General features: G+C 37.2%; 1 protein-coding gene across 2 annotated transcripts in view; it reads left to right on the top strand.

Annotated features, from left to right (window-relative positions):
- Positions 1 to 6,669: 6,669 nt before the first annotated feature.
- LOC143893101 (valine--tRNA ligase, mitochondrial 1-like) overlaps positions 6,670 to 21,600 on the top strand; it is a 42,513-nt gene continuing 27,582 nt past the window's right edge. Inside the window, exons 1-8 of one of the 2 annotated variants that reach the window (XM_077398062.1) lie at positions 6,670 to 6,772; positions 15,797 to 15,860; positions 17,013 to 17,057; positions 17,445 to 17,507; positions 18,279 to 18,448; positions 18,526 to 18,598; positions 20,750 to 20,815; positions 20,901 to 20,984. In XM_077398062.1, the coding sequence (XP_077254177.1) occupies positions 15,852 to 15,860; positions 17,013 to 17,057; positions 17,445 to 17,507; positions 18,279 to 18,448; positions 18,526 to 18,598; positions 20,750 to 20,815; positions 20,901 to 20,984 (510 nt within the window). In that variant the 5' untranslated portion in view covers positions 6,670 to 6,772; positions 15,797 to 15,851. The remainder of the gene's footprint in view (positions 6,773 to 15,796; positions 15,861 to 17,012; positions 17,058 to 17,444; positions 17,508 to 18,278; positions 18,449 to 18,525; positions 18,599 to 20,749; positions 20,816 to 20,900; positions 20,985 to 21,600) is intronic. The other variant, XM_077398064.1, reaches the window with a different exon arrangement.

Genomic DNA, 21,600 nt, shown 5'->3' with positions numbered 1-21,600 from the left:
CGAAAGAAGAAAACCCCCCCACATTACTTGCCTAAGACGCTCCCAAAGATCCCAACTTGCACCTATCAAGCTCGCTGATTATGTAACTCGGCACTCAACCATTGAGTATTTGGCTACATCCACATCATATATTGGATCATTGGAATCCCATTGCTTTTCCCATTTCTCCTAGTTACTCTCTTTAGGGTTAGTTCAAAAATTTTGGATTGCCTGAGATCATTTGTCCCCCCTCCCTCCCCCCTCCCTTCTTTTGTTATGATCTAAGGATAGGAATGGTGCTTTGTGCTCTTGATTGTAATATCTTCTTTTTTATATTAATACGCTGGTAGGGGTCTTGCCTAGCCCCAGCTTACCTATCAAGGAAAAAAAAATTCCTACAAGATGAAACAATCACATTTATAAAAGATATATACTCTGGCATGTGCATACATTTCTAAGATTTTCTCTCGGAGGATGGAAATTGCTATCATTTGAACATAGTTGCCAGAGTGGGAAGGGAGAAGCGACATGGGAAGCGAGGGATTTAGAAAAGAGAAAATGTGGAAACGAATAACTCTAGAGAAAGTAAAGAGAAATTGTGTGGAAATAGTCATCAAAAGTGATGCTGGAAGCGTGGAGCAGCAACGCCAAGATAAAGATCAACATAAGAAGCAACTAAAATAATCTCGTGGGGGTTCGAAAACCCATGCCATGGTTTTGGAGAAAAACTCCAATATAACAAGTGTCAGGAGCCAAGCTCCTTCACCCACGTGAAAGAGCCAATGCTCTCTTCACAAGTGATATCCCCAAAAATAAACTTTATTCAATCTAAATCTTTCTTTCCTCAAGTCTTACATTATATAGAGAGCCAGAACCCAAGAATAGCAACCATAAATACTTGCCTAACAATTATTCTTCATCTTCTACATAAAGTAACATAAATAAAAGCAAAAAAATGACTAACATAATCCTAAAATAGAAATCTCGTAATAGACCCATACCATATCCGTAAAATGCCTATGACTTTGTCAAATCAAGTCCAAATCGTGTGATCTTTGGCTCTTTAGATAGGTAATCGAAAAACCTTTCTAAAGATACCAAAATCATGCCAAAAGACCAAGATTTGATGCCTAAAAAATAAACAACAAATAAAATGACGACATTAGAAAATAAAAGGTAAAAGACTTGTTCAACACCATGCGTTATGCATCAAAAAGTCAACATAAAACATGTAATAAGCCTCATTGGAAGCAAGCAAGTAGTAGATGAAACGAGTAGGAATGTAGTAAGGGAGGAAGGGTTAGTATAAGTAAGGATTACAAGTAGAAGAGTAAACTTCCGACTAATTAAAATCAAGTTTTAGGAATTTACTGTTTCACATAATTTATTCATCTATATTTTATAATATTTTCAAGTTGAGCAATGATAGATGCAAGGGAGCCCTTGCATAAAGAGCCGGAAAAGGGCCCTTGATTGGTTCCATGTCATTAAGTGTAACCGTTTCAAATCAATTGAAAAAGCAAATTTGGTTACACTTAATGGCGTGGAACCAATCAAGGGCCCTTTTCCGGCTCTTTATGCAAGGGCTCCCTTGCATCTATCATTCCTCTTTGAAGTTTTAAATGTATTCTTTAAAAAAACGCTTCTTCAAGATTATCAGCAGGGTAAAATATTCTTTTAAGAAGACATAATCACCTAAATAGGAAGAATACCCTTACTTAAGAGGAAACACGTAGGAAGTGTCTAGGAAGCACACTTCCCCTAAATTTCAGAAGTGAGAAGAACTTAGCTTCTGAAACGTGTTTCTGAAGATGCCAGCTTCCCATCAAACTAGGAAGTTTTCGGTAACTATGATATGAACCAACTACACTACACGTGACACGTTGGAATTTACAGTGTCTCTGATTCTAGCTATCTTCCAGTTTATGAGACTGTTTTATATTAGTTGCACATGAATGCTCACAGCTGCCAATTTTGGTTGCTGTGTTATCTGACGTCTAGCAATATCTTCCAACTCTGATCCCAAGCCTTAATCTATCGCTGCAGAAGGTAGGCCGCCTAGATGGTGGTCGAAAGTTGTTAGAAAATATTGAAAGATGATGATGTTCCAAATACATCACTTTTAAGCTCAAGCACTGCAATCTCCTTGATTAGTTCAGTAGCAAGTTGCATTTCGTGTAAGAGGGTTAACAATGTAACAAGTCGGATTCCAGAGGCCCGAAACTCGGCCCGTTAACTCAAATACAAAAATCGTGCGTAAATAAAAACCAATATTAAAGCAATGTCCACTATCAAATAAAGTAACTTGTCTCAATGTCTCCTCATGAAAAATACAAAGTAAGATGATCCCAAGCTTAAGCTTTACCTAACACATAACTAGAAATTTAAAATAATACATAAGGGAAACTAAACCAAAAATCACTCTTCAGTGCTCCTTCACTAGTTCCAAAATCCATATCTGAAATTTTTATTAGTTTCAACTATAGAAATCCAGTATGGAAAAGAACGTTTTATATTATCTAAAAGCATTAAAAGAACAGTGATAGTATATACTTTAATTCATTTTCTCCATAATATTAGCATATATTACTACTTATTAACACATGGTACAACATTACTACATCATATCTTAAAGTGGATCTTCATTTATCAGTTTCTCTTTAAATACCTTGATCTTTTACGTGTAATAAAACCATTTTTTTATGCAAGAAAACTTATGCAAAATGCATTATTTAAATATCCCATCCCAAAGCTGTGCACATAGACTAGATGGGCTTAGTGGAGAAAGGTATGCATGCCAATACCCACTTCTCGTAATATCCATGCCTACGGCCCATCCCGGCAGTGGTACGAGAATGTCTTAACATATCATCATCGTCGTCGTCATAACATACCTAATTCACCCGATTTACCAGTGTGCGAAAGAGGTACCTAGTCCAACCGATTCACCGGTAGCGACTTAGGCGGACTCTGTGCAGGCCCTCATATCCTTGATTTAAGGGTGCCACCCTAAGGACGCGGAATGAACCCTCCCTTCTCATAACTGTACGAAAGTCTATAGTGCTTTGAGATGCATGTCATTAAATCATTTTTCTTCTTATTTTGCAAAAATATGCAAATATGCCATATACATAGGATCTTGGTTTGCAACACCATGATTGGATGTTCTTGAAGACTCATGATGCATAACCCCCCATTGCGTAACATCTTATTGTTCTTTTAATCATAATCTTTCAGCGCCTAGATAAAGGGATCAAATATGGGCCAAATAATAACATAGGGAGATGACATTTTATAACCTATGTTGCTATCGACATTCAATCGGATTATTGCAAGTCCAATTTGGGGACATTATCAAAATATGGTATTGTGAGCATCAATCCACATAATTTAATAAGTTCTTATAAGAAGTGATACCTAAAATACATAATAAATTCTGTAATGGCACTCTTTTCTTAACAGTTCATAAATATTAATGACAAGTATCGTTCTATAAAAGAGATAAATTGGGCAGAAAGTATGATTGCAATCGTGTTTAGAGGGCAAATAAAATATGTCCATCAAGTGATTCCATGAAATTTAAATTGAGAGAACATATATAATATGGATCCATAATATTGGTATTTTTCTACAATGTATGGTGGGTATCTATCTCAAAAAAAAAACAATTCTACTATGTTGGTATATTTCTTCTTACCATCGAATATGAGTGCGTTGGTGTTGGTGTTGGTCTTTTTACATTTTCTGCTAAAAACTATTGATTCTTAGTTTCAATGTTCATTTGGTTGCCGATCATTACTATTAGTACGTAGATCATAGTAAATTTGTGATCAATCCAACGGGTTTCTAGATAGCGTCAAATACAAGATCAATGACCAATCTCAATTAGTTATAAAAACTGATTTCTTATATAACAAATGAAAAGGGTTTTTAAATCCTAAAATAACTTAAGATCTAATTAACTTGAACCAATCTAACATTGTTTACACAAACTAGTATGAAATCTACTATTTACATGAACTTAAATAATGTGGAAAATAAGTTCTTCATGAAATTAAATAATATAAAACATAAATTTCACCCACCTTTGCTTTCTCTTCTTCATTTTCTTCTCCTCTCTCTCTCTCTCTCTCCCTCTCTCTTCTAAACAAAACAGTAACTCTATTTTATGCGCTTGATTCAGTTTTGGAATTAATGGAATGATGAGAGACATGACTTTTACTAGAATTCCTAATAGCACCGAATAAAGTAAACACATCTCACCTTTTGGACGTCCAAGCATCTTTCTAATTCGCTTAAAAATATCTACTTGCATCAAATCTTAACCATTGGATCCTAATCCTTTCTGCAACAACCCACTCTCATCATTTCTCTAACAAAATCGCCATTTTTGTAAAATCATAAACGATGTAACAAAATCCAACAAATCAACTATCTAGTCAATATCCCTACAATTTAGCAACTTTACAATCCAATCCAAATTCTATCCCACCGATTGAAATTTCCTAAATTAACTCTCTACCAATTGAGTTTGAAAGGAGGATGGCCGGCGAATTAGCTTTATTATTTTCAAACAAATCACTTCTTTATGGCCGAAGAAATCACTATTCCTAATAACAACAGCAGCCTATATATTTGGTAGTGGAATTTTAAGGGAGAAGGACTCTAAACCAATTAAACTTCTATAAATTGCATTCCATAGGATTTATGACCAGATTCAATTACTTGAAGCTTTACTTCCATTTTAAAGGGATGGAATTCTAACAATGATGGACCGTTCAAACTATGACTATTGGCCATCTGAGGCTAATTCCCTATTTAGTAGCACTTAAAAATAACTTTTTAGAAGCTCTTAATAGCATCCTCTTAAGTCTTAATTACACACATTTCCACTAATGTAACATTTCCCAAATTCAACAAGTAAATAAGTCTAAATATTCGTCATTTTGATAATGACACACCTTTCCACTAATGTAACATTTCCCAAACTGCTTAGAATACTAGTTCAAAGAAATGACATATTTTGACCCACCCATCCATATGTAACTGTAACATACACACCCAAATTCCTGAAATGTTTGTTTTTGACCAACTAAAGTAAATGCTAAATAAAAACTAGCCTCGGAAGTTTAACAGTTTCGGAATAGGAACCTACTCTAATGAGTTTCCTACCTATATTAGAACTTTTTAATTAAACTTGCAAAATAAGTTGACTTCCAAAACATCTTTTGAGACCCTTTTCCCCTATGAAACCAGCCACCCCCTTATTGTAAGCCTGTCAAAAATCGATATTCCATATGATCTTATAAGAACCCACGCATAAAATGGCAACTACATAGTTATACTCCTAAACATTTTTAACTCTTTCTTACCCAACTAATATTGGTTTTGGACTACTAAATTCTCTCCAAAATTGACCCGCGGGCCACCCAACCCGCAAAAACATGGGTTGGGCCGGGTCAACCCGTGGGTTTTATGCTTTTTTTAGTTTTTATTTTTTCTTTAAAAAACCTAAAAAAGACTCAAACTTTTTTTTTTTTTGTCTTTTATGCCCTAACTTAGCTACTTATTAGGGTTTCTTTCTTCCTTCGTTATTTTCCCAAACTCAAAGACAGAAGGGGGCGCCACCCCATTCCCAAACTCACTCCCTCACGAGTTACGGCCGAGTCATCGCCCTCTCTCAGCCTCTCTACCGAAGCACATGTACTCTCTCTCTCTCTCTTCGATATTTTTGCTTTTTTTTTTTTTTTTTGAAAATGAAAATCCTCTCAACAGAGATTCGATTTTTTCCTCTGTTTATGTTCGATTATCTTGTTATCTTTCTACTTTTGAATCTGAAAAAGGTGTAAGATCCTCTGTTAACGTTATATTAAGAGATTTATGAAAAGTGTGGGATTTAAGATCTTCATCATCATCAAACTCCATTAATTTCTTAGAAATCTTGGTGGAATGAAAATCGAGGTTTTAAATTGTCTTTTGCATGACAAATTGGAGAGTAAAGTGTTGCAGAGAGTAGAATTCAGAGAGTAGAATTCAGGATATTATTCTTTTCCATCAATATATTCTTATTTCCGAAAGATCTAAACATATTGGAAACAAAGATTTTACATTTTCTTTTTTCTTTTTTCTTCCGAGATTTTGCTCTGAAGTGATTTTTGGGTTAGGATCGAGTGATCAACCCTCCGATCCGAATGTTAGAGGGTTGATCACTTGATCCTAACCCTCTATAGATCGGAGGGTTGGGATCGACCTATTGAAATGATTTTTGGGGCACAACCTATTTAGGCTGTGGGCCATCTAATGGACGGTTTGGATCATCCCACGGTGCTGGCCATACCCTACTTTTAAGTTTTAACATTTTCCTAAATTAAAAAAATCGTTTGAATTTAACCACTGTTTGAATTTGCGGGTGACCCACGGGTTGACCCGGCCCACCTGTGGGCCGCGCGGGTCACGTAAATTCTGACCCGCAAAAATGCGGGTCATTTCCTGACCCAATCCGTGTGACCCGCACCCGCATCACCCGCGGCTTGACCCGGCCCGGCCCACCCGTTTGCCAGGTCTAGTTCTCACTCACACACGATATTATTTTATATCAATGTAATGTGTACAATTACTAATTTGCCCTTATGGCTACAATTACTAATTTGCCCTTATGGCATCTAACACGAGAAAAAAAGTTGGGCGTTATCTGCTTAACAAAAACAAAGTCACGCGAAGCCCTAGCCTCATTTTTCACGCGTTCGAAGCCTCCGCCCTCCTCATCCTCTGCAAGTAGCTCATCTCCGGCAAGGTACGCTCTCTCTCTCTCCCTCCGTCCCTCGCCCTCTCTCTGATTTTTCGTTTTTTTTTGGCACAACTCTCTCTCGCTCTGGTCTACATTCCGGCAACCTCGTCTAACCTCGGTGAGACCAACACTCTCTAATTCCGGCTTTCTCTCTCTCTCTCTCTCTCTAATTTTTCACCATTGATGTTGTTTTTGTTAACTATAGTTCTCATTTTTCCCTCTTTTCGTTCCTTCTGAAACTGTTGCAAAGGGTTTAGGGTTTCGATTGGTATTGTTTGGGATTTTTTTCACTCTGTTAGGATCTAAGGTTTGGGATCTAGGGTTTGGAAGTTCAAGTGATTCGGATCTATGGTTTCCCTTGCATTTTGGTTTCAGTTGTTGGGGTGGGTATTAGGAAAAGATGAGTTTTTGGTTTTTGGTTTCATCATGCCCCTGTGGTTTCATCACTTGAAAAAAAACCTACTTTGGTTTTTGGTTTCATCACCTGAAAATGAGTTTTTACACATATTTTCTTTGTGGTTTTGACTTAAAAATATCTATTTGTAGGTAGGGTTCTGATTTTTGGGGTTTTTGCAATGTAGTTTCAGATTTTGGGTGTTTTTCACTGATATTGAATTTTTTTGGGTGTTTTTCTACACTAGGGTTCGGATTTTTTGGAGTTTTTGCAATGGAGTTGCAGATTATGGGCTATTTCACTGATTTTGAAGTTTTTTGGGGTCTTTTTTCTACATTTGGGTTCGGATTTTTTGGGGTATCTGCAATGGGGTTGCAGATTTTGGGGTTAATTCACTGATTTTGAAGTTTTTTTTGTCATTTTGTACCTTTGGGTTCGGATTTAAGGGCTTTTTGCAATGGACTTGCAGGTTATAGGTTATTGCACTGATTTTTAAGATTATGGCTTTTTGCATTGGTGGTTCTGATATAATGGCTTGGTTGTTGGGTGTTGATGATGGGTGTTGGTGATATGCGGATGGATGGGTGTTGTACATTTTGTGGGTGGCTTGGTTGTTGGGTTCTGATATAATTGCTTGGTTGTGGGTGGATGGGTGTTGGTGATATGTGGGTGGCTTGGTTGTTGGGTTATGATATAATGGCTTGGTTGTGGGTAGATGAGTGTTGGTGATATGTGGTGGAAGGGTGTTGTACATTGTGTGGGTGGCTTGGTTGTTGGGTTCTGATATAATGGCTTGGTTGTGGGTGGATGGGTGTTGGTGATATGTGGGTGGCTGGGTGTTGTACATTTTGGTTTGGTTTTCATAAAAAACCCTAGCTTGTTTTGTTGGTTTAGAGATCTTAGGCATGAACAAAACATGGAAGAATTCAGCCCAAAACGTTTTGTTTATATTTAAGTCCGTTTTTTGTGCCGGAATGGAATATAATTGATAACTAAGAACACAATCGTACAAAGCACATAGAGGTGGATTGAAATTTCATAAAGAAGTTCGATGTTGGAACGATTTGTACTAATGCGTCACTACGCATCTACAGTTAGCAGATATTCTTACTAAGAGTATTTGTAAAATCAGGTTGTCTGAGATCTTAGGCAATTTGGGCATGATTGATATCCCTGCTCCAACTTGAGAAGGAGTGTTGAGATATAAGGGCTTTGTCTTTTATTCTTTGTATGTAAGTCACTTAAGCGTATTGTGTGTGTGTGGGTTTTCGCAAGTATCAATAAAAGATTTCTGTGGATTAGGTTTTCCAGCCTCACGAACATAATTTTCCTCGTCCTCATTCATCTTACTTTGTTTCTCCCTTCTACGAACACTAGCTTCCTTACAAGTTAAAGGTAAGGGATGCTGCACACCGAGCTCAGAATGTGAGGCAAGCGCGTGTTCAGCAAATAGGGATAGTTTTTAAGAAGGAAACGCAAGGTACAGTGCAAATAAATCAAGTCATCTTTGAGGCAAGGTGAAACTTTAATGAAGAGTGCGAGTGCAACATTGATGACTACTTACACTTGCACCTAATCTTCGTCCGGGGTGCTTCATATGGGGGCCCAAATGCAGAGCAATTATGAGTGTCTAGTTCTATTTGTTTGCTCATGAAGAGGAAAAGACCTTATAAGGGAAATATAATTTGTGCTTGTATACTTAGGTAAACAAGAATTGATGGATTTGAATCAAACAATCTTCCAAGTAAGGTATTTGAAACTATATTGAGCTTTCTAGCAGGATATAGAGCTGTCGATTTCTTGCCCAATGCTACTTCGATAATTTTTGTTCAGAGTAAGACCTGCTACGGGATGCTTCATAAAAATGTCCAAATGTAACAAATGTAAGAAAAAAACCGTGTAACAACAATATATCACACAATAGAATTAAACAAAAAGGACAACAAAACCAGTATAGTACAGATTATCAGCAAGAAATTGCACTAACCACGTCAAAATGAAATCTTTTCTCTTCTACTCGTTAACGCAAACTCGTAGCAAGCAATTCCTTTGAAAATCCAGTAGAGAGGAACAAACTAAATTTCACAGGGAAATTAAATAATCAAGTACCTAAAATGCTATCTTCTTCCCTCCTTTGACAGCCTAACAAGAAATTCCTAATGTTCTAAGGAAACAATAGCAGAAGCATTTTAATATAATAGTAAATTGAAGGTCCATCTACATAAAATTTGAATAAGTTTGTTTCAAGTTATATTTTTTTCATCTGTTAAAAAAGTAGACATTTTTACACATATTTTTCCTTTCCAAACTTTTCCAGAAAATTTTTGCAATCCAAACAGGGCCTTAAAGAAGTGAAAATCAATTGACTATGAAAAATAGCTAGAGAGAAAAAGAGAAAAAGAGAAAAAGAGAAAGAAAGTAAACCCTTGTGAATTATTGTTTCAAAATGAACAAAAGAAAAAGGAAGTTTATTACATATAAAATGGAGAACAGAATCATACCTAGTTCCATGAAGGAGATCGAATCATTCACAACTGTATGTGAGGCTGCGAGGGAGAAACCCTAGTCTCTTTGAAGAGAACGATAGAGAGAAACCCTAAAAATGGGCTTCTTATGGGCCTCACTATGTTATATTTCTAATAGAAAAAGAGGAATGATACCCATTTCAAGATGACCTTACAAAGAGGAAAAAGATGAACGTTTAGAGAGAGAGAGAGGGTATCATTCCTCTTTTTCTATTAGAAATAGAACATAGTGGGGCCCATAAGAAGCCCATTTTTAGGGTTTCTCTCTATCGTTCTCTTCGAAGAGGCTAGGGTTTCTCCCTCGCAGCCTCACGTACAGTTGTGAAGGATTCGATCTCCTTCACGGAACTAGGTATGATTCTGTTCTCCATTTTACATGTAATGAACTTCATTTTTCTTTTGTTCATTTTGAAACAATAATTCATAAGGGTTTACTTTCTTTCTCTTTTTCTCTCTAGCTACTTTTCATAGTCAGTTGATTTTCACTTCTTTAAGGCCCTGTTTGGATTGCAAAAATTTTCTGGAAAAGTTTGGAAAGGAAAAATATGTGTAAAAGTGTCTACTTTTTTAACAGATGAAAAAAATATAATTTGAGCCTAACTTATTCAAATTTTATGTAGGTGGACCTTCAATTTACTATTATATTAAAATGCTTTTGCTGTTGTTTCTTTAGAACATTAAGAATTTCTTGTTAGCCTGTCAAAGGAGGGAAGAAGATAGCATTTTAGGTTCTTGATTATTTAATTCCCTAGTGAAATTTAGTTTGTTCCTCTCTATTGGATTTTCAAAGGAATTGCTTGCTACGAGTTTGCGTTAACGAGTAGAAGGGAAAAGATCTCATTTTGACGTGGTTAGTGCAATTTCTTGCTGATAATTTGTACTATACTGGTTTTGTTGTCCTTTTTGTTTAATTGTATTGTGTGATATATTGTTGTTACATGGTTTTTTTCTTACATCTGTTACATTTGGACCTTTTTATGAAGCATCTCGTAGCAGGTCTTACTCTGAACAAAAATTATCGAAGTAGCATTGGGCAAGAAATCGACGGCTCTATATCCTGCTAGAAAGCTCAATATAGTTTCAAATATCTTGCTTTGAAGATTGTTTGATTCAAATCCATCAATTCTTGTTTACCTAAGTATACAAGCACAAATTATATTTCCCTTATAAGGTCTTTTCCTCTTCATGAGCAAACAAATAGAACTAGAGACTCATAATAGCTCTGCATTTGGGCCCCCATATTAAGCACTCCGGACGAACATTAGGTGCAAGTGTATGTAAGTAGTCATCAATGTTGCACTCGCACTCTTCATTAAAGTTTCACCTTGCCTCAAAGATGACTTGATTTATTTGCCCTATAACTTGCGTTTCCTTCTTAAAAACTATCCCTATTTGCTGAACACGCGCTTGCCTCACATTCCAAGCTCGGTGTGCAGCATCCCTTATATTTAACTTGTAAGGAAGCTAGTGTTCGTAGAAGGGAGAAACAAAGGAAGATGAAAGAGGACGAGAAAAATTATGTTCGTGAGGCTGGAAAACCTAATCCACAGACATCTTTTATTGATACTTGCGAAAACCCACACCTACAGAATACGCTTAAGTGACTTACATACAAAGAATAAAAGACAAAGCCCTTATATCTCAACACTCCTTCTCAAGTTGGAGCAGTGATATCAATCATGCCCAAATTGCCTAAGATCTCAGACAACCTAATCTTACAAATACTCTTAGTAAGAATATCTTCTAACTGTGGACGAGTAGTGATGCATTAGTACAAATTGTTCCAACATCGAACTTCTTTATGAAATTTCAATCCACCTCTATGTGCTTTGTACGATTGTGTTCTTAGTTATCAATTCCATTCCATTCCGGCACAAAAAAACGGACTTAAATGTAAACAAAACGTTCTGGGCAGAATTCTTCCATGTTTTGTTCATTCCGGTGATTCTGACGTGAGTTTTTTTTTTCCTTTCAGTTTTCATTTTTGCCTCTTTTTAGTGGCTGTTTTCTAGCCGCTTGAGGGCTACTTGCTGTATTTACCTTCCCAAATGAATAAGTGGGGGTTAAAACACACCAGACTCTCTTACTTTCATACCACATGTCCTTTTCCACCGGTTGTAGCGTCCTTTTTGGGATGGAACACCAAAATGGTCACAGCACCAGAACGTTTAAATTCAGAATAAAAATGGAACGATCAATAGAATGTAATTGATAACTAAGGTGGTATTGGACGAGATTAAGAGCAATGATAATGCTGCCTTATTGCCACACTATGCATTGGTCATGCTGTATTTAAACCCACACCTACGCCAGTAACTTAAGTGATTTAAATACAATTAAAAAAGATAAAAAAGGAGGATGAAGAAGGAAGAAACAAAGGAGGATGAATAAGAGAACGAAAATTATGTTTGCGAGGTTGGAAACCCCAATCCACAAACATCTTTTATTGATACTTGCGAAAACCCACACCTGCACAAGACACTCAAGTCGATATTTAACCTTTCAAAAAAAAAAAAAACACAAGACAGTTAAGTGACTTGAAGACAAAGACTAAAAGACAAAAAGCACTTATATCTGAACACTCCCCCTCATGTCGGAACAGGGATATCAATCATGCCCAACTTGCCTAAGATCTCAGAAAACCTGGGCTTGCAAATACCCTTAGTAAAAATATAAGCTAATTGTAGATGAGTATTTAAATATGGAATATAAATCAATCCAACATTTAATGCTTCCTTTAGGAAATTTTAATCCATCTTAATGTGCTTTGTAAGGTTGTGTTCTTAGTTATCAATTCCATTTCGTTTCGGCACAGAAATCGAAACTAAATGTTTCAGATGGAATTTTGCCCTGTTCCAGTTTGTTCTAGGCTTCTACCCGTTTCGGTTTGTTTTGCGAATTTGGGTAAGAAAAAAACCTCAAATGTGCAAGTAAAAATGAATTTTGATGGAAGCCTTATTCTAATTAGCAGTGCCACCTGGGTCCATAAGGCAGGCTTTTTTTTTGGGTGGTGGTGGTGGTGTGTTCTCTGACCCCAATTTGCATATTGTTTTCTTTTATGCTGCTCCACTCGGTGATGCCGATGCAGCAGAAGCTGAAGTTGCATTCTTCGGAGTGGGTTTTAGACTAGTGTCTCAGTTGGGTGTGCTGATGGTTCGAACATCCCCACAAAGAACAAGAACTAGATGGATATAATGATAGGGCCCATCATTATTCCTAAAAGAATTTTTAGTATCCTTAAGAGTGAGGAAAGACTAGATAGCTAGAAATATAACAGAGAATAGAATGGAAGAAAATGATCCATGTAGATGAAGACAACTAGAGCTAGGATTAGAGCCGGGTAGATTCCTTTCACCTTCTTCATGAAATTTTTCTAAAGGATTAATTTAGCCGACCCCAACTAGTTTGGTACAAAGGCTTTGTTGAGTTGAGTTGAGTTGAGAATGTGTTCTTTGAGTTTTTTATTGATGATGAGCCGGTCAATATATTTATCCAGTCTTATTTAGCCGTTGATCTCATCGCTCAATCTGTGATTTTACTCAATCAGATTATCAACGGGCTTCGCTCCAAGATTACCGGTCTTCTTCAGAAGATATATTCACTGAGAAAATGAAGATGCCCCTTTTTGAGCCGGCAACCTCAATCCCGAGAAAGTAGTTCAACTCGCATAGATCATTGATTTCAAACTCTTTCGTAGATAATGTTTGAGCTGCCAAATCTCCTTTTCACTATCCCCAATCATCACAATGTCATCAACATAAACAATAAGTGCCACTGTTCCCCCTTGGGAACACTTAACAATATATGATCAGCTCTGCTCTGGATGTATTCGACCCTCTTTACGACATGATGAAGCGATCAAAGTATCAAACCATGTGACCTTCAGAATCAAATAGTATAAGGCCTCCTTCAGTATGATCAGTCTACGCACCTTTCCTTTTTTTTAATACCATATTTTTCTATGGAGTTCTACACACCTTTCCTTTGCCATTAGGATTTTTTTTGGTAGTGGTGGTGGTGGTGGGGTGTTCTTATGAACAGTTCCTCAATATCACCATGAAACCACCTCTATTGCAATCATAGAGGTGGTTTCATAAAATTGTATTTTTTTGTAACATTCAATTGAGACGGCGGATAAGCTTGCTCTAGGAGTTTCTAAAGAAGCCTTGTAGATTTTTGATTTCCTCCCCCCTTAATTCCTCTTCTTGTTCCTGCTATTGTATTTCTGTCTTGTGCTCCTTTTTTGTACTTGACCATCTCGGTCCCCCTCTGTTTCAATAAAATTGGCTATCATTTTCAAAGAAATGAAAATAAAAAAATTAAGCTCTTTTGATTTGTACGTAATTTGACCTAGTAAGGTCATCCTGACCTTATGATTGCTTACATCTGCAATCATGTGACCTAGACACTATGATTTGTGGACACGGACATGAGTGTCACGTGTCGACACGGACACGAAGTGTCGGACACGGCAAACTTCCAAAATTTAGAAACGGGACATGGCTAAAATAGAAAGTATATAGAATCATGATGTGTGGACATAGATTCGTGTGCCGAGTTTCAACACGCATACGCGGTATCTAATATGGAAACCCCTAAAAATCTAGAAATAATGGCACACTCATACATGTACATACATTTATGAGTGTTACTAACACTTTTAGCGGTACACTTAAAAGTGTCTAAAGGAGTGTCGACACGTGTGGACACGGGTGTCGTGTTGGACACGACGCAACACGGTTGTCAGCAATAAATTCAAAGTGTCGGCCAAATCATTGCTAAGACACCTTTCTAGATCTACTCTTGCTTCTCCGGACAGAAAAGAGCGACAAACTCTTTGTGATCTGATCCCAAGTTGAAAAATAACCAGTAGAGAAGTTATGATTTGCAGAAGAGAGAAGGAAGAAGAGGTAAAAATTATGTTTTTTAGGTTGGAAACTCCAATCCTTGAACATCCTTTAATAATACTCGTAGAAGCTAGTGTCAGGCATTCTTTTGAAGTCCCTTCTCGGCATTCTTTTGAAGTCCCTTCTCGGCTCGCTTCGCTTCTGGCGACTAGCTTCTACCGTCAAACAATGGCCCCAAAGGGGTCCACGTACACTTGCTAGACCTGCACGCGTCAATTGACTTAAATATAAAATAAAGATCTGCATGAACTAAAAATTATTATGTTCTTGATGAAAATCCAATCTTCATTGCATAACCTGTTCAATAAGCATATTTGCAGAGTACAAAAAAATTGAATACCGAAAGGACATTACCAATTGCCAATCATAAACCTTAGGTTAGTGGTAAAACACTAAAACCAGTTACACAAGTTTCAGAATACTCCTGCACATTATGAAACGTCCACTCTGCAACGCCAAATCAGATTATTCGTTGTCAAACCTCCACTTGTATATAGATATATTTATAGTAGACAATATGAAGACACACGTGTCAGGGTTGACTTAATAGCCCTCCTTATTTTGCCATGTGTAATCAAGGTATAAGGGCCCTGTTTGTCTTTTAAAGAGTGTTATTAATGTATTTGTACAGTATGTGGCATAATAGGTATGGCTGTTTGGAAGCTCCCTGGGACAGCCATGTCTTGCTAGCTGCTCTCTACGTTTATTTATACTTTTTTGTATTTTTCCATAATATTTTCAGAATTGTGCTCAATTTTTGCTAAATTCTAAAACATTTACGTTTCTCCTTGAAATGACCTTGTTAGCTGTCGAAGAGACACAACTATCCTCGTTTATTGTTCTATTTGATATAACTAGCTCGCAGCTTCCACTCTCTAAACCTAACTTAGAAAGAGAATACCATTCTTTTTCTCCATCATCTTAAAGTCATTTCCTAGCCATTCTATTTCTTCTCATACAAAGAAACACTAGTGCAAATTCTCAGTATTTTTTTCCTTTTACATTCTTTCCATGAAATAGATGTCACATTGCAAACTCTCAAACCATTCAAAGACAGACTTTTGAATCTTCAACATATGCATTTTTGTTAATTTTTTTAATAGCAAGGGACGGATAAGAAAAGTGACTTATTTGAACTAAAGTCATTTTTTCTTAGATTTTCAAGTTATTTTAAACTCTTATCTGTTTTCTTATTTTGACACAGTTTGTTCTTCAAAGGTTCGATCCTTGTAAACTCCTCTGATAGTTCGAGTCAGGACATGGCTCCGGTAAGACACCATACTGATTTCCCCTTTTATCTATTAATTAATTAATTCTCTGGCATGTCCTTGTTTAATGGAATTTAATCATTTTGTGAAGGAAAGTATAGCATTTTTTCATTCAAAATATTTAGCGTAGCATACTTGAAATAATGTTAGTTTGATGTTGAGTAATTTGAGCTGATGTGTATTGAGAATGTGTTCTTAGAGTTTGAATTTTATATTTGTGAATGTATTGCAAATGCTTTTATTAGTTGATTTTTAGAGACAATGTTGATCATGTGGTTGCTAAGTTCTATTGTTTCTAAGGAATTGTGAACAAATCCATAATTATTAGTTGTTTCAAAGTGTGTAGGTTTAATGTATAATAGCAAAAGCACTTGATGATGCATGCTGATATTTTAGGATTTTTTTAGGGTGAAAGGGTCTATCGGTCCATGCTGGGGTGTGTGTGTGTGTGACGATTTATTTAAGGCCAAGGGTTAGAGAGTTTTCGGTTCACCCCCTCCACCCCAAACACAGGAAATTGATTTCAATTACCACCAAGGTTTTGAGTTTCGGTCGTCACGGAGAAACATTTTGGTTTCGGTTGAAAATTTCGGTGGAAATCCTATAAAATCGTGGAAACGTATGAAAAGTGAAAACATATCCAAATGATATAAATGTGTGATTAACTTCTGAAAATGCTAGAGTAAGCACAAATAGACACTAAAAAACTATCACAAAAGCAAGACAACCATCCATAATTGTTTAATAACGTCGAACACCAAGCGACATGTGCTGTCAGGCATGTGTGATAACTTTGCTTCAATATATTGATGGAGATTGCGTAAAACATACATATTGACTTGTAGTTAATTTTTTTTTTTTGAAAATGGACTTGTAGTTAATTTTTGTATAAATTATTATCAGTGTCCTTCAATATATCCATGTAGATTGCGTAAAACATACATGTTGACTTGTTGTTTATTTTTGTCTAAATTGATGGACCAAGTATGAGTTTTTTTTTTTGAAATTCATTTCCAGATTTAGAGAATTAGTACTCATTTCCTGGACCTATATATTCAAGCTAAGAATTGGATGCATTTTATTTGGGAGGATTGATTATCTTATTGCTTAGTTAAGTTAAATTTTGACTAAGCTAATTTGTCTTGCATTCAGCTAGAGGAGGAAGATCCTGAAAGGAAAAAGAAGAAGGAAGAAAAGGTTTGCTAAATTGTTCACCTTTACCTTTTTTGTTACAGAAGCTTCTTATAATCATACTAAAAATTAGAATTTATATGGTTATTTCACTGGTGATTTTTCATGTCTTGAGAACGAGTGTAATATTGCTGTCCATATTCTGAACTATACTTCCAAACCTTTTAGTCTGTAATGGTTAAAAATCACAACATTTGATAAAATTCAATGTTCAAAGCTGATTGTGTGATGAAAGTGAGCGAGTGTGCAGAAAATTCTGATGAGCTTTGATTAGGTCTTATTTTTGGAATGCTTCATCAACTTAACTGTTAGGGCTTAACCCTTGTCAGGTTCTGTTTGCTATAATGTTGGTTTAACTGAAGTGTTTAAGTGTTTAATCTCTTTCCATGGTAGGCGAGGGAGAAAGAGATAAAAAAGTTGAAGGCTGCACAAAAGGCAGAAGCAGCCAAAATTCAGGTAATGATAGCATAACTGGGATAGCTTGGCAATTTATGATTTTCTCCCTCCTTGACGGTCTGGTCAGTGTATCATCATGGTGTTATTTATTTATTTCTTTTCTAACATATTTGCTTTGTAATGACCACCTCGGTTGTGGGATGGCATGCTTTCTTTGTTATTTATTGTCTCCATATTGATATTGGCACCCTTCTGTTATATAATATAATGATCTATCATTCAGAAAAAAATTAAAATCAGAACTGGTCTTTGTGATACTGGCTGGGCTGTCTCTTTATAGTTTCACGATCCTTGAACTCTGCTGTACATCTGCAATGCATAACTTGCAGCATTTGAAGAATGAACGTTGTAATCAAATTGTTTAACCCTTTTGTGGTGTTAACAACTGCAAGTGCTCGGACTTTTGTGGTGTTATCCTGCACTCATATCTTCCCTTGGCATTTTGCGGACTTCTTTAATGAGATAAAGGACATTGTGGGTATCTCTAGTATTCCTTCCGTCATATTTGGAAGATCGGTCAATGGAGTGGCGGATAAGTTAGCAAGGAGCGGGGTTCGTTTGGAGGCTTTGGAGGAATATGACTTTCTTCCTCCTTGACCTTCGTGTAGTGCTTTCTTTATTTGCTTGTATATGGCGATTTGCTTCTTCCCTTTGTTCTTTCTCTTTGTATTTTGTTGACCATCTTGGTCCTTTTAATGAAATCTTTTGACCATTCAAAAAAAAAAAAAAACAGCAAGTGCTCGTGGCTCATCTCTATGTAATATTCTGCAGGCACAAAAAGCATCTAATGCACCGAAGAAGAGTGAACGGAAGAACCCTAGGAGAGATGCTGAAGAAGAAAACCTTGAGGATTATGTTGATCCAGAAACTCCTCTTGGAGGGAAGAAACAACTTTCTCGTCAAATGGCAAAACAATATAGTCCAAGTGCGGTGGAGAAAGCGTAAGCCTTGCGTTCTCCTCTGTGTCTGTTTTACCGCTGAAGTGAATTATGCTGTAACTTATGTTTTGGTCATGTAGATGGTATGCATGGTGGGAGAAATCGGGCTTCTTTGTAGCTGATGCTAGCAGCTCTAAACCCCCATTTGTCATTGTAAGTGTTCTCTTTTTCTTATTTATGTGCAATGGGACTTTGTGCTATTTATTTAATAAGGACTAGTAAATTTCTTTTACCAATTAGAAAGAAAGATGATAACAAGTATCATGTTCTTGATTATACTCTTGTCTCATGCAATGTACCCGTAGGCTTTACTTCTATGCATCTTGAAGGTATATAAGACATTATCCTTGAATATTTGTAGGCAGGCTTCGATTTTAAAAGTAATTTCTTGATACTAATCTTGGATTTTCATATTAGTTTGGGAGGCATTATTCTAGACATAGTTTCAAAACTCCCCTGCGTAATCGTGGGCTCCCCCGAGTCGACTCCTTTTTACCGAGGTCACGTTGTTGGCTGAGTCCACGTTTTCCCCTACAAAGTCAATCAAAGCTCCTTTGATTCTCCCGAGTTATGACCACGCCAACTGATTACTTAGCTGTGTCAACTAAGTAGTCGGCCGCATCGTACCGAGTCGACTAGGAGCTTTAGCCGCATTTTGATCCACATCTGCGTTTTGAAACACTGATTCAACATGTAATGGTTCAGAAACTTCCCTATAGGAAACATGATGCTGTAATTGTTTGCTATATGTGTTTTTTGTTTTTATCCTGTTCTGATCTTAGTAACAACCCTCAACCAATTTAAACATATTAAAACTGTGCATTTAAGTAATGGTAAAGTGTTTGTGCTATTTAAGAAATGGTAAGTGTGTGTTGTGCCTGTTTATACTTGATACTAAGTGTACAAGCCATATTCATGCTTTCTCTGCCATATCATATTATAGAAACATATTATCTGATCATACGTAAACATGATAGGGCATAACTAAGCTTGTGAAAAATTCATACTTCGAGTTGGTTCTGTACTTAACCTGCTGCCATTATTAACAGCAGTCCCCTCATGCTAAATTCCTTGCATATATTGTATGACATATCAGTGCCTTGATGGCTTAAACCTTTCTTACTAGTTACTACTGATGCTGGGTTATGACCAGTTGACCACCATTATCTCGACTTTTGCTTTTGCTGTTCTGATTGTTATATTTATGTCTATAGAATCTACAGTACCATAAAGTGTGCCCATGACACCCCTTTAAGTGTATCTTTACTTCAACTCTAAGGACCTAAGTCTCCTATTTACTTTCTGCCTAGGGATAGGTTTCCTCTGAAATTGAGGACCGAACAACCTTCCTCCACAGCCATCCCCTAACACACACACACACACACACACACATCAAATGTGACTGATCTATGTATGCTTGGGTGCAAATTATATGATCCAACATTGCTGTCATCAAATGTGCTGTTGCACTTCACACAAACCTCAATCCCTACTACCTAAATACTTCCTGTAAACTTATCTAACACATTTCAGACTGATTCATAGACCCTTGAGCTGTTGCTTCGAACCACAACCGCCCTATCCTCCTCCTAAACCCCTACTCCTTATATTTACAAAATTACATTTCCCAAAGGGAGTCCTCTTCTTCCTGTACAACTATTTTCCTAGATCCCTACCTATTTTTTTCTCTGATGAAGTAGAAAATCGAGAAATACCTTCTCAAATAAGGATCAAACATAATTTACTGCAAACGCCAAACGAGAATGCGAGAAAACACAATCACACAGAGAGAAGACACGATTTACATGGTTCGGCAGTGTGCCTACGTCAATGGGAGAAGATTTAACCATCTCGGTCTAGGGTTACAAACTGTCTTCTTCTTGGGCAAGAAAACATAAAGAAAACCTAGCTACCTGTAACCCTAACACGTGGCTTATATATCAATGCCACTACATGAAGAATATTACTTAAATACCCTTTAGCGGAAAACTGGAAATTAAATTTTCCTTCCAAGGCGCACATTAGTCTGAGGTCCCGTATGATGCCAAAATACAAGACATCTTTCCAACATATGATTCCCATCCCTATACCCTCATGATTCCCATCCACATGCCCTCATTTTTTTTCTACTTACAGACCTCCTTCCACTAAATCAAATGATGTTTAGGTTCCACACGTCTTGAAATCCCTTCGAATCCTTTCCAATCTTTTCGCCAGATCCCCTATAGATTTATAAAGGGACATGTAGTAGATAGGAGGCTAGCAAGGGTTGTCTTAATATTTGTGCTGTGATTTTTCCTGCAGGTTCTGCCTCCTCCTAACGTGACTGGGGCGCTCCATATAGGACATGGCCTTACTGCTGCCATACAGGTGGCACTCTAATCCCCCCTTTTACAGCTCCTATATCTTCAGGTCCTCTTTTTAGGATTGACTTTCTATTTTTTTTCATACGCAGGATACAATTATTCGGTGGAGGAGGATGTCAGGTTACAATACATTGTGGGTTCCAGGAATGGACCATGCTGGGATAGCAACACAGGTTCTAATTTTTCTTTAACAATTGAGGAACTGGACTGTATTTTGGAGTGACTTTTGCCGGGTTTAGTTGGAAAATTTCTTTTTGAATGGTACCAGGTTGAGTTGGAATTCATCAATTTGCTTGGCAGATGGGAGAATTCAGTGAATTTTATCATGGATGCTTCTTTTATTTTATTCTGCATTTTCAATTCTTTTTTTTTATCATGTTCCACAGTTCCAGAGAAGTAAAATTGCATGCTCAGATGTGTAGAGATCTATTTATGTATCATCTATGAGGTTATGATGTTCCAGGTAGGGCTGGCAATGAGTCGGATGTTGCGTTCCCCGACCCCTTCCCCGCAGTGGGAATTTTCCCCACCCCCTCCCCGCTGCTGGGATGACGGGGAATCCCCATTCCCTCCCCACGGGGAATATCTAATCCCCCTCCCCATCCCCGCCCTGACCCGCATCCTTCGGGGACTCTGCGGGGACGACGGGGGACTGCTGAAGTCGATCTGCTGGGGGGTGACCAAGTCGACAGTGCCACATGAAGGAATCAACAGAAGCGCCCAAGGCAGAAAATGAGGGTGCACTATCGAAGTAGTAGAGGCCTCCTGCCTCATGGCCCGAGCCAATCC

Source organism: Tasmannia lanceolata, unplaced genomic scaffold (assembly GCF_043159265.1).
Source record: "Tasmannia lanceolata isolate RefF3 unplaced genomic scaffold, GAP_Taslan_0.1 ptg000015l, whole genome shotgun sequence".
In the NCBI taxonomy this organism is placed as follows: Eukaryota; Viridiplantae; Streptophyta; class Magnoliopsida; order Canellales; family Winteraceae; genus Tasmannia; species Tasmannia lanceolata.
The sequence above is the reverse complement of the archived record's forward strand: the minus strand, read 5'-3'. Positions and strand labels throughout refer to the sequence as shown.